Source organism: Sinohyriopsis cumingii, chromosome 2, assembly GCF_028554795.1.
Source record: "Sinohyriopsis cumingii isolate HCF-2022 chromosome 2, ASM2855479v2, whole genome shotgun sequence".
NCBI lineage: Eukaryota > Metazoa > Mollusca > Bivalvia > Unionida > Unionidae > Sinohyriopsis > Sinohyriopsis cumingii.
Genome location: NC_142962.1, coordinates 117,229,286 through 117,242,388, shown reverse-complemented (window position 1 = coordinate 117,242,388; position 13,103 = coordinate 117,229,286). Strand labels below are relative to the sequence as shown.

Genomic DNA, 13,103 nt, shown 5'->3' with positions numbered 1-13,103 from the left:
CATGTTGTAAAGCATATTATTAATCTCCTTTAAATGTTCTATGACTGTAGAATTGAAATAACCTGAGGTAGAATTTCACCAACAGATGACTTATTGTCACTGTCACTGTCTGCAGTTGAAAAAGTGAACGATTTACCTCTCTGAAGAATATCTTTCTCCCAGTCTGGTCCTGCAAAAACATTTTAAGTTTCTAGACAGTGGTCCTTATCGGCATAGTCTTCCAATGCCATGACATTGAGAAGAGGTTCCATTGATGGATGCGTGTCTTGTTCACTCTCTTTGCTCTCTGGCTTTATGGCTTCAACACTGAGAGACAAGCAACACTTGGAAAAACACCTTTTAATGGTGTATGCAGACAGAGCATCCCACACTGACTTAATCCATAAAATGGCACCCAGAACAGTGACAGTCTTCTTAGATATTTCAGTTGTTGTACAGCACTCATCCATTTTGGAAAGAATGTGTCACAGCAGTTTCTTCTGATAATTTATTTTACAGCCTGAATTATCCCTGCATCACAAGGCTGTAGTTTAGATGTTGTATTTAGGGCAGAAAGACTAGTAAACTGAAAATCTGGGTTTGCATTGCACTTGTCTACAATAATTAAAATGTTCCAATTTTTCCTTATCATTGTATGGTTGACGGTTACAAGCCCATTACAAAAGATGTCCGATGTCATCCAAGTCTTTCTGTTGGTTTCATAGGCAACAATCAAACATCCTAAATTAAATGACCTAAAACATCTTGGGTTGCTTGATTTGCTTATAATTTTTTCTCCAGTTGAACTACATGCTAACAATTGTGTGAACCTCTCCTTTGTTTTTTCCCCTCCTTTGCAAATATCATCTTTCTGCACTAGGGACCTGTCAGGTAGTCCTCTGTAAAAGAGTCCTGTTTCATCAGCATTAAAAATATCACATAGGTTATAACCTTCAATGATGAATGGTAGTGTTATTTTCCAGTCATCAACTGTCTGTAAATTCACATCAGCTGATTCTCCACTGAGCACACTTGCTGTGATATTGTATCTATTTATGAAGCTCCCCAGCCACCATTTTGATGCAGCAAAGTCATCATAATTCACTTCTGCTAAGACAATAATTGCTTTTTCCTGAGTCAACTTTCCACTTACTGGTATGTTTTTACTCCTTGCAACACAAAACCACTCCCATACTCGCTCATTTAGATCTCCATACACAGTCTGTCATGGCATATTTCCTCAGTGCTTGTGCACCTTTCTGCCATTCGTTTCTAATGGACTCTTGTCTTTGATAACATTCTGAACTTGCAATAGATGGCTGCTATTTTACGAGCAGTCTCCCCTTTTTCACTTCATCCAATTACATTAATTCTTTCTTACAGTGTTAGAATGTTTCTTTTTTTCATTGGAGGTTCTGCCATTGTTATTAGTGTTGATGTAATAACGACTAGATGTATTTCGGTTTTGATCAGGATTTGGGGAAATGTGGAATAAATATATATTATGTACCAATGAATGAAACCAAAAGACATAATTAACTCATCAAGAAACAATACATTTATTTTGAGTTTAAATTACCAGCGTTATAGCTCAATAAACAAAGGTTGTGACCATCTGCACCCTGGTAAACAGATGGTGGCTTGGTGAAACACTGTAAGAAAAGAAAGAAAAAAAGAGTCTGGAAATGATTCTTACTTAACTAGTATTAAAGACAAAGAGCTCATTCATTGCAGTTTAACTGAAAAGACAAGTGATTTACTCAACCCTACACTGAAACCCTTTCAAACGCTTTCTCATTGGGACATTAAGACTACCTGCATTGCATGGGTTTTCACAAAGATAAAGAAAAAATACAAACCTCTAAATTGACTGTGTATGTCCATGATTACTCCCTTTGATGAAAAAATGGTTAATCTTACTAGCTATTCACATGACTTCAGCACTGTAATGGTGGTTAGTGACAAATACTTTAGCCTGGTTTACTGCAGTTTACAAATGACACCATATGCTGGACTTGTAGCCAATTTTTAAAAAAAAATACTTTTTAGAACAATCTTGACTATTTATGTGGTCTTTGCTACAAAGGACGAAATGATGGTTTGTGGTGTTCATCTCGTTATATGGTTGTTCAAATGTAGTGTTATTTAATGTGCACTTTGTTTGCATACTTCATGTATCCTGAGCTCTCGTGTTTACAAAGGATTAAATCAAGGTAAGTGGTATTGATCTGTATTTTTGCAATGCGGTAATTCGTAGCAGTGTGAAAATGCGTATTTTGCCAAGACATCGCGGTCACTGGTTGCATTCAGCAGGTGGTCAATCATAACAGAGCATTTATATAATAAAATGGATCCATGCATTATGACTGTGGTTGGAAATGACAGGTGGTCGCTCATAGCAGAGGTAGCTCATAACAGTTTTTACTGTAGTTACAAAGATAAATCTTTACATAGAACAGGAGCACGCACCCACTGCACCAAAATGGACACCAGTTAATATTACAACTATGAAAGCATATGTTTTATGTCTCTTATTCATGAATGTCTATTGTGGATAAGTAAAAGAATGTTCAGGACTAATTTCAATAGCATTATGTCCCTTGATCATTTCAATCAAATATGCAACCAATCATCTTTTACACATATTTGAATTGTAAATCATTTGAAATAACTAATATTTGTCAACCAATGAAATTTTAAAAATATAAATGTGTGCACAATATTATGAAATTTTACTGCCTTCCTGAAATTGGACAAAGTTAAACTGAAGAACTTGATATTTAACATTATAAATTATTATGGATCTATTCTTCTTGTACGCCATTTCTCATGCCAGTAAATGTAATAAAATTATAAAACCTTAACATTCTTGCTGGATTTTTATTATTTTTTTCACCATATTAAACAGCATAAAATCACACATATAGAAGGAGGTAGAATGAATATTGCATATAGAAAAATTGCATAGAAAGTAAGTTGTATAAATATTTAAAACGTGTTTGAGTTTACTTAACTCTGCTTTCAGCAAATTTCTTTTACATTTAAAAAATTTAAGTGAAAATATATATATGAATTGAAAGAAAATTGTATGCTTTAAGTGGTATATAACCTTTAAATATTTTTTAAAAATTTGTCCTGTGAAGTCTGATCAGCATCATTGCATTCTCTCATACAGGACTGACTGAACAAATTTCAAGTTCTACACCATTGCCTAACTGCTTGGGCATAAAAGGGTTAACATTTGATGTTGTTTATTTATCTCTTTCAGTAGCCACATCTGTCAGAGTCAGTATTAATAATATTTTAATGACATTATTTGCAGCAACCAATAAACAGCTATGACTACAGATCTGTGGTCACTTTCGGAGGCTGGAATGAGGACTTGATGATAGTGGTACACCAATTAGTCGAGTCTGCGCCTCATCACTATGAACACAGAACTGAAAAACTTCTCTTTATTCTACCCAAGTCTAAGGTATGCTAAGTACTTAGCTTTTCAAATCCTTATCAAGCTTTCTTCTTCTCTCTCTCTCTCTCTTTTGTGTCTGCCTGTTTGTTTCTAAATCCATCTTTCTTCTAGTTGAATTCATGATAAGATGGAACAAAATATTTAATAGATAATGCTCTTTTACCAAAGCATTGCTTATTTTGAATAGAATTTTGAAAGTATAATAACAATTCTGGTAGGTTGTTAGAAACAATTCTTATTACTATAATCCACTAGTGGTTAGAGCGTCTGCCTCAGATGCGGGAGGTTGTGGGTTTGATCCTCGGCTGAGTCATACCAAAGACTTACAAAAATGGTACTAACAGCTACCTCACTTGGCACTCAGCATTAAGAGGTTACTGTTAGGACTGGTTGCCCCTTTGTCAGGATAATGTGACTGGGTTGAGCATCATGGTACATGTCTGCGGCATGATGCCTCAGTGCTAGACATTGCTATAAACTGCCACACTGCAGACATTGTAGTAATATGACTGAAAGGTTGTCAAAGCTACGTTAAAAATCCAAATCAGACACACACACACTTCTTACTATAATGATGTTCAGGGAAACCACCAAAGGGTATGTATCTGAGAGTGCCTTATACTGGAATACATTGTTTGGAAAAATAGAATTCAGTCAGTATCATGGGATCATTGACTAGACCTGTGTTTTAACAAGGACAGTGTTGTAATGGGATCATTGACTATACCTGTGTTTGAACAAAGGAAGTGTTTTAATGGGATCATTGAATATATCTATGTTGTAATAAGGTCATTGTTACACTGAGTGAGGGATAACCATATTAAACTTTGACTTGTTGGAATACATATTGATTTGTGTATAAAGTACCCCCAACTGATAGTAGTTTAGATCTAAATCTGCTATCACATAATACATCAGCACATCTGGGCCAGCATGATGTTCTTTTTAAAATAATCATGTGATGGTAAATCTTGGTCTGCACTTATTTTATTTTGGTATGTGGATAACATAATAGCAATGTAGTAACCATGTGGTGAAATAGATCTGTTAAGAATTATTCTGTAAACCTACATTTGTTGCAGAATTTGTGACACATATCTATATGTATTAATAACCATAAAGTTTTGAAGCATTTCTAAGAAGAATCTACACTTTTATTAAATAGCAGTGAAGGTTTTCAGAATTTGCGAGAAAAATCAATCTGTAGTTGGTATTAATAGCCATGATGTTTTGAAGCATTTTAAGAACAATCTATGCGCTCTATAAAATAGCGAAGAAGTGGTTTCTTTTCATTTTCTAACCATGTCAATATAGTTTTACAGGGATGACCTGTTACATCATGTTGCTCATTTTATTTCCATTATGGAGAACTTAAAAAATTTCAAAGCAAATTAATCCTGTAGATTTACTTTTTGAAAATCTAAGTCAAGTCCATTTTTTAACCATTTTCCAACAAATATTTAAAGTTGTGACCCCTGTTTGACTTTGAATTTGACCCTTCAGTTGCATCATAATTTTGTTTCTGCTGTATAAACTTTGGAGGACTTCATGTATTAAAAACAAATTTGGTTATGAGGTTATACAGTAAGAGAACCTCAGTCAAATTTGGAACTCATCATATTCCACCTAATGTGTATGGCTTTATGGACACAATTTGATTCTTTGCCATTCAGTTACAAATCAATTTCTGGTCAGCAACTTTTGTAGGACTTACTGGATTAAAATCAGACCTGTTAGGAGACAATACATTAATCAGACATAAGTCTGTATATATCATTTGCTCAATTTTCCAACAAAAGTTTAGGTTTTTATACCCAATGTTGAGCATACAAATGCACACATCTTGAGCCTGGCTTGCCTCGTGGGAGAGATACAGCTAGTAAAAGCAACCTATACCATGACAGTTTTCCTGGAACTTGCCACTATAAATTGTCTGATGTCTCATTACCACTTTTATTGATGGATCGATCAATCTCAAAAACAAACATAATGTATGTCTTATGTAGCATAACCATAATGGGTGAGACATTGTACTTTACATAGAGCTTATGGTGGCACTCTACAGTTTCACATTTTGCAAAGATTTAGAAGGTATTGGAAAAGAATTTCACAAATTTTGCCTACTGGTTATACTGGCTATCTAAAAAGGACTATGTATATCTTGGGTATTATTAAAAGAACATTTAATTCCCTTTATTTTGGTGTATGATTGAATGGTGTAATTTGGGTTATAGAATATACAGCTTGGCCTTGCATCATATATGCACCTATCAAAAAATTGTTGTCTCTGCTTGGTTATCTTCACCTCTTGGACTTAAGTGGTAATTGTTTTTAAAAAATCATAATGACTTTTTACTTTTATTTATTTTGTAAGTCTTTCATAGCACTTTCAAAAGCTGGTATTGTCTAATCTGGCAAAATGTTTTCCATATTTTAATAACTGCTAAAACTAGTACACTTTAGACTAATTCAGGTTAATTTTTCAAACATGTGAGCTGCCATTTTGGTTAGCTGTGTACTTAGAACATGCACAATTTCCACAAGTGCATTGTCTATTGGAATTTCAGCCACAATAGATTAAAGTAACATACAGGTATGCCAACACTCTCTCCATTATGATATAGTAAAAAAAAATTGGAAAATTATTTCTTTTAAAGATACAACTGAGATATTACACTGATTATGTTCAAGTCCATATTTATTTCAAAAGAAAAATGCTTCTCTTGTAAACAAAACCGGCTCTCGTATGTAGATCACAAGAGATTCTGCATTTAAGTTTTAAAAAAGCATTTATGTGATGATTGAAAAATTCTGACAGCATTTTTTATATATTTTTTTCCCAGGTGTTAGAGGCAACATTACTTATTGCAAGTTACATCAACGTCAGGGTTCAGCGTCCATCTCAGGAAGGAAATGGAATTGTTTGATGTCAGGGAAATTAATTGTTTGTTTCAATTACAGTTTTGTTCCCTCTTATGCCATACCCTAGTAATTATATTGTTTCAGTTTAGCTGGCCAGAGGAACAGTTCTGTATCATTTCCTTTTCTATGATGCTGTCAGGTTTGTTTTAGAGCATTGTGTGACATTATGTCAGGTTTGTTTTAGAGCATTGTGTGACATTATGTAATGTGAACATGTTCATAAGTCTCTAGTTGTTAATTTAGATGGAGTCTTTTTGAGAGGACTGGGTAATGTTTTATTTTTTTCTTGTTTCAAAGTTATTTATTTGATACAACTAATGTTGTTGGAGTTCTCAATGTTGAGCAATTAATGTTATCAATTAAGTTCTCCAACTAATATGTTTGGAGCACGTAAGGTTGAGCAGTCAGTGTTATCAATGTGAACTGCCACATTCTCTCAGGTGTTGACATTCGGTAAACTTGTTGATTATTTTTTGATGATACTCCTCACTTTGTTCCTTTTAACCAGTTTACTTTTGAGCACTATGCATTTCCATTGTCATCTAACGTTGTAGGCAATTAAGTTTGTTGTCTTTAGCTTTACTGGTGGAAGACCTGAACAGCTTGTGTGATGGACCTGCATCTGTTGTCTGTTAGCAATGTTTTGTGATCATTGCTCCTCCAAAAGTCATGAAATATTGCACATTATTTTCTTGATTTCTAGTTGACCCTGAATAAAATTTGAGTATTTAAAGTGGGAGACTAAACTTGACTGTGATTACTCAAAAGTGGGAGACTCAACTTGGCCGTGATTACTCAAAAGTGGGAGACTCAACTTGACCATGATTACTCAAAAGTGGGAGACTCAACTTGACCGTGATTACTCAAAAGTGGGAGACTCAACTTGACCGTGATTACTCAAAAGTGGGAGACTCAACTTGACCGTGATTACTCAAAAGTGGGAGACTCAACTTGACCATGATTACTCAAAAGTGGGAGACTTGACCTTGAGTACTCAAAATAGCAATTGCTGACAAACAGTATCTCAAGTATATATACATGTCTACTACCCACATCCCATTCACTGGAATATTATAAAATATTATAACCTTTTCTGTGAATAAGAAACACTTTCATATATGATTCAAAAAACTTTTCATCAGTTAGAAAATTCACCATTAAAAGATTGCAGTTGCATGCCATGTCAATTGACCAGTCAGAATGCATTATTGCATTTGGAGCATTGCATCATGGTAACAATGACAACCATTTTTAAACCAAAACAAGATGTGCTGGCTGTATTCAGTTGTTTAAGTGAGCTGACCTTGCATAGGCTTTAAAACGTAAATATTAGAGCTGAACATTAGCACAGCATTTATTGGGCTAGCATAGAAAACATGTTTAATTGAAAAGCAAGTATGTGGAAGTGTACTTCCTTGTGTTTACAACATAAACATGAGATACAAGACAGAATAGGGGCCCCGAGTGGCCGAGTGGTCTAAAGCGCTGTCCGTTACGGACCACTGCCATCTCACCTCTGTCTGCGTGGGTTCGAGTCTCGGATTCAGCCAATGTGGGTATGTGAGAAAGCTTGCCAGTAGCTTCTCGTGGGTCAGTGGTTCTTTCCTGGGTTTTCCCGGGTTCTTCCTCCACCATTAATACTGGCCGCCATATATGGCCTATCGTGTGCTGAAAAATGGCGTTAAACCCTACAACAAGACAGAATAAGTGCCATGGTTATTGCCATAAAGCAGATTTCACTGAAATGAGAAGAACATTGCAAGGAACTTGTCTTCCAAACTGTCAGCAAGAGGTGTGGTTCTTTTTTTTTTGTACTTGAGTGCCAGATTAGACCTCAAGTCAAGCATGTACCCAATTTGTACTTGAGTACTTATTGCAGCAACAACTTCCAAATGTCATTGGTTTTAATTGAAAATGGTGCAGCCATAACCTTAACCAAATCTGCACTTATGTGAAGATGTTTGAAAATTTAACCTACTGGTAGTTGCCTTACGGGGTTTGCTACTGTTGTTGTTTTAGGAAATTTTTTGCACATGATAGGCCATACATTTGTGGTAGCCATTATATCTGGTGGATGAAGAACTCATAAAAATTCTCGGAAGAACCACTGACCCACAGGAGGTTTGTAGCATTCTTTTTCATATACCCACACTGTCTGAGCCTGAGACTCAAACCCCACACGGAAGCAAGAAACAGTATTCATTTGACCCATTGTCACAAGCTAGAGTAATTAAGAATTAATTAGCACTTTGAATAGAGGAAGACAGTTGGTTTTGCAGTTTGAATATGTCTGTTCTTAGAATAAAGGTACAGTCAGACAGTGCTTATTACACCTGACCATTAGTTATTATCTTATTAGGATTATGATTTCATACTCTTGGGTAAACTCCTATATGGCTTATGTCATGGCACAGAATTTTGTACCGCATTTAGAGATGTTACGAACATGCAATAGCATGTAAGAAAATATATTTATTACCGAATTTAGCAAATGTTGGAGTTTCTCAGGAACATCAGAAATGGTTTCAATACTCTGCAGTTAAGAAGAATAATGGGACAAAAGAAACAACTTACTGTTGAGTGCTAGAAATTCATTTCAACCAGAAGAGTGTCAGTCCCTTCAAGGGACTCTTTATTGATTCAGTTAAACCATATCTTATGTCATGAATATAGTGCATAAATGATGTAATGTGGATATCTAAGATGTTATCTTACTTGACCTGTTGATAATATTTACAGAATCTTTGACTGAAGAAGTCATAATCAGATTTTCTGTGGATGATTCCACCTTTCAAGAATTAATGGAAATAGCTTGAGAGAGTTTTACAGGAATGTTTTTTTTTATTGTAATATGTAATTGATAGTTTTTGAGCTTGTATTGAGACTTTATTTGTAAATTACACAGATTTTGAGGCATGAATTTACAGACAAAAATATTTTGCATTTGGAATCATGATTTAAAAAATGGAAGTTTCCAGAGATATTGTAAATATCTGTTTACTTTTGAACACAATAACACAAAAACTAATATAAATGAATTTTTATTAAACCCAGTGCATGGATATATCTGAAAAATAATTTGAATGATGCCAGATCAGTAACTTAGGTTTGTTTCCAGAAAAATACTAATTGTTGATCAAACTTAGCATGTTGGTATGTTTCAGTAGTGTCCGAGCTGATCTTAAAGATCTTTCATATCTCACTTAAGATTAGATGACATGTGGAAGATATTTATACTGTACTTGTGATGTATTAGGCATCAAGAGAGTGTTTCTTTTACCAGATTTATTAGGTTGAAGTTTCCCAAGGATATCTTCGATGATTTTAGTATTCATTGATTAAAATACATAAAAGAAGGGAAGAAAGGGACTTTCAGTGACTTTCTACACATTTGTTTTGACAGTTGAGTGTAATTCTTGTCAGAGGACCCTTGTTTTAATTTCAGGTCAACTTCTCTTTGAATACTTTGCTGCCTTGCATTTTTTTTTACTCTAGTAGTCCTGCTCTATGTATGTAAAGAGTAACTGTAAACATATCTATTAATTTGAGAATTATTTCCCATTTTATTCTAGGAACAAATTATCATTTGATTCATAGAACACTGATGCATTAATTTACGAATATTATTGTCCATAGAATGTGCAATATTATTATGCCGAAAATACTTCAGTTAGCCATGTACTCATTAGATTCTCATCTTTATATTTTACCAGTAGTGTAACATAAAGCACCTGCAGTAATTGTATTTATGTTGCCTTTTATATGCAGAGTGTCATTAGATTCTCATATGTCAGTTAAAATTTGTATATGTCCTGTAAGATCAATAGTACACTCAGTTTATTGGGGGAAACAAAATGCTTGCAGCAAAATGAAAGTTAAGTATTAAATATGCTTTTTTGCTGTCTGTATTAATAGTAACCCCTATTCTGCAAACATTTGTGGTTTGCTTTGGAATAAAAGAATGGAAACCAAAACCTTGTAAATACATGAGGAAAGAATAATAGTTTTTGTTTAAAGTAAGTGAAATTTTCACAAACTATTCATTTTATTTACATCTTTTGACTTATATATATGCATTTTTGCTTTTTTAATCAGAAAACAAAACACAAACAAACATGAAATGCCCTGTCACAGTGATCAAGTTTGGATATAGTAACACTGTATAGCCATTTTACGTCAGTACATGTATTAGGGCATTAATGAGTGCTTAACATTCCTGGTGACACGGGAATGGTGATGGTATTTGTACCAGTTATTTAGTCAGATCTATTTAACAATGATGGTATTTATACTGATTATTCAGTCAGATGTATTGGACTATAACAGTATTTGTACTGGTTATTCAGTCAGATGTATTGGACTGTAACAGTATTTGTACTAGTTATTCAGTCAGATGTATTGGACTGTGAAAGTATTTGTACTGATTATTTAGTCCTATATTGGTGACTATTTTTTTTAACTGATTATTCAGTCACATGTATTGGACAGTGAAAGTATTTGTACTGATTATTCAGTCACATGTATTGGACAGTGATTGTATTTGTATTCATTTTTTCAGTCTGATGTGTTGGACAGTGATGGTATATGTATTGATGATTCATTTGAATATGTTAGACTGTGATGGTATTTATACTGATTATTCGGTCAGACTTGTGGGACAGTTTTTACATCAGGGTATTTTTTTTCTGGTGATCTCTCATTGGCTGTGGTGAAAGCATGTTCTTTATTCCTTAAGGAATTATAAAGTTTAGGACTTCATTTAAAGTTCCAGTGCTGATCTTACTTTGTGTTTAAATAAGGCTTTTAAGATATTATTAAAGGGTTTTTCTTGAAATAATTTAACACAGCTATGTAGCTTATGCAAGTATATTGACTTCAATTTTGTTTCAAAATGTGGCGCCTAGAAGGAAACACAAATAATTTTAATGAGTTGGTCCTTGTAAGGTAAACAGTACATGATAGTTGAACATGTCATGATAAATCCACCCATTAAGAAAGTTCCATGTAGCATAACTCAGAAGAGTTAAAAATTGGCAATTTATAAATATTTGATATGATTATTTTTGATAAATTATTTATGTGTACATTTTATGCATTTGGGTCACATGTAGCTGCTTTGGCTTAGAATGGATAATTATTGCAACATTTGAAAGATAGTATAGTTTTATTCTTTGTCACTGTGAATAAGAGCATTTAGCTGCTTTTAAACAGAGATTTGTTACAAGAAGAATTTGATATAAAATCAGAACTATGTAATGCATGAGGATAAAATTTCATGGTTTGGGAGTAAACCGGCAATTTTGTTGGGATAAAATTTCATGGGATCAGATTGTACTGTAAGACTCAATCTACAATACTCTTTTCATGGCTGATTTAATTTCATTGATATACCCACAAAGAAAACTAATTGTTTGTGTACAGTATAAACTCACCTATAAATTAGATACATCCACATAAACCCAGATCTGTCAGAATGTAATGCACTGGCAGGCTGCGCAGTTTGTTAGAAGTAATCAATAGAACAAATAACGTAGATCATGACCTGCCAGCACCAGATTAGGGTCTATGGTGTTTGCCGTTCGATTCGACTTGTGAGTATAGATGGGATATTTTTGGTTTTATATTTTCATGCTGGATGCTCATAATGAATGCTCGAAAAGGGATATTATTGGTCTAATTACCTGAAACAATGACATGCAAAATTTGAATTCAAGAAAAGAAGAAAACAGCAAGTTGGTCAGATTTGCTTTCCATGCCATGTTTTGTCTTTCTTTTTTTAATTGCAGTGGTACATCACTTATATTCTTTTTCACCGTATCTTGGACCAATACAGTTGTTACATAGGGCAAAACATGTCATTTTCTAACACCATTATGTTATTAATTTATTGGCAATATATGAACTTTAGTAATGATAAAACCAGACTGTTGAATATTAGTATTGGAATCTACCAATGATTATTTTTTATTGTAAATATCTCAACTGTAGGGATAATATAAGAATTTGTTATAAGACCAGAGAGATTAATATTGTTTTTTTTCAGGTAGCTTTTAAATACAATGAGATAGCTAAAAATGTAACTAATGCACAATTGGACAGTTCTCTCAGTGTACATATAGGAATATTTCTATAGTAAATACTCATTTGCATTATTTTTCCACAACTTATTGTTAAAATGTTGAATTAAAAGAACTAGTCATTTCTTTAAATTTTTTCAGTTGTTTATTTTACTATTCCATCTTTGTTTTTGTCTCATCTGCGATGAATGTCACAAAAGGCAAGACATAGGAGTCACAATATCAGTCTGCCCAGTATAAACATTTTGGCAACAGTTTGTTTTCCCACACAATGAAGTTTGCTGCAGATGTAAAAATAGGTATTGTCTATTAATCTATCCATCCATCACACTTTTATTTCTGGAGCAAAACTTTTCAGGATATCTCTGAGAAATACGGTAAACATATTAGACTAGTTGTGTAAATGTGCCTTTCACAAATCATTTCTTCAGGTTGATTCTCTTTATGGCTTTTTTTCTTTATTCATCCATGTATCCATTTTTGGAAGATGACTTGGATGCACATATTAGACTCCTGGTCTTGTGACTATAGCTAAATAAAATGTTCAGAAAAAGTTGAACACTGACATAAATCTGATGCTCAACAATGGTTGTAGCCCTTTCTACCTGAGAATGATGTTTGGTATTGCTCTTTACCAGTGTATATATACAATGAAG

At 33.8% G+C, this 13,103-nt stretch overlaps 1 protein-coding gene across 3 annotated transcripts in view; it reads left to right on the top strand.

Annotated features, from left to right (window-relative positions):
* The window catches only part of LOC149805675 (pleckstrin homology domain-containing family H member 2-like), a 349,103-nt gene extending 336,524 nt beyond the window's left edge, over positions 1-12,579 (top strand). For 2 of the 3 annotated variants that reach the window (XM_089950325.1, XM_089950326.1), the window contains 2 exons: positions 3,302-3,454; positions 6,292-12,579. In XM_089950325.1, the coding sequence (XP_089806451.1) occupies positions 3,302-3,454; positions 6,292-6,375 (237 nt within the window). In that variant the 3' untranslated portion in view covers positions 6,376-12,579. The remainder of the gene's footprint in view (positions 1-3,301; positions 3,455-6,291) is intronic. The other variant, XR_016419762.1, reaches the window with a different exon arrangement.
* Positions 12,580-13,103: the final 524 nt, after the last annotated feature.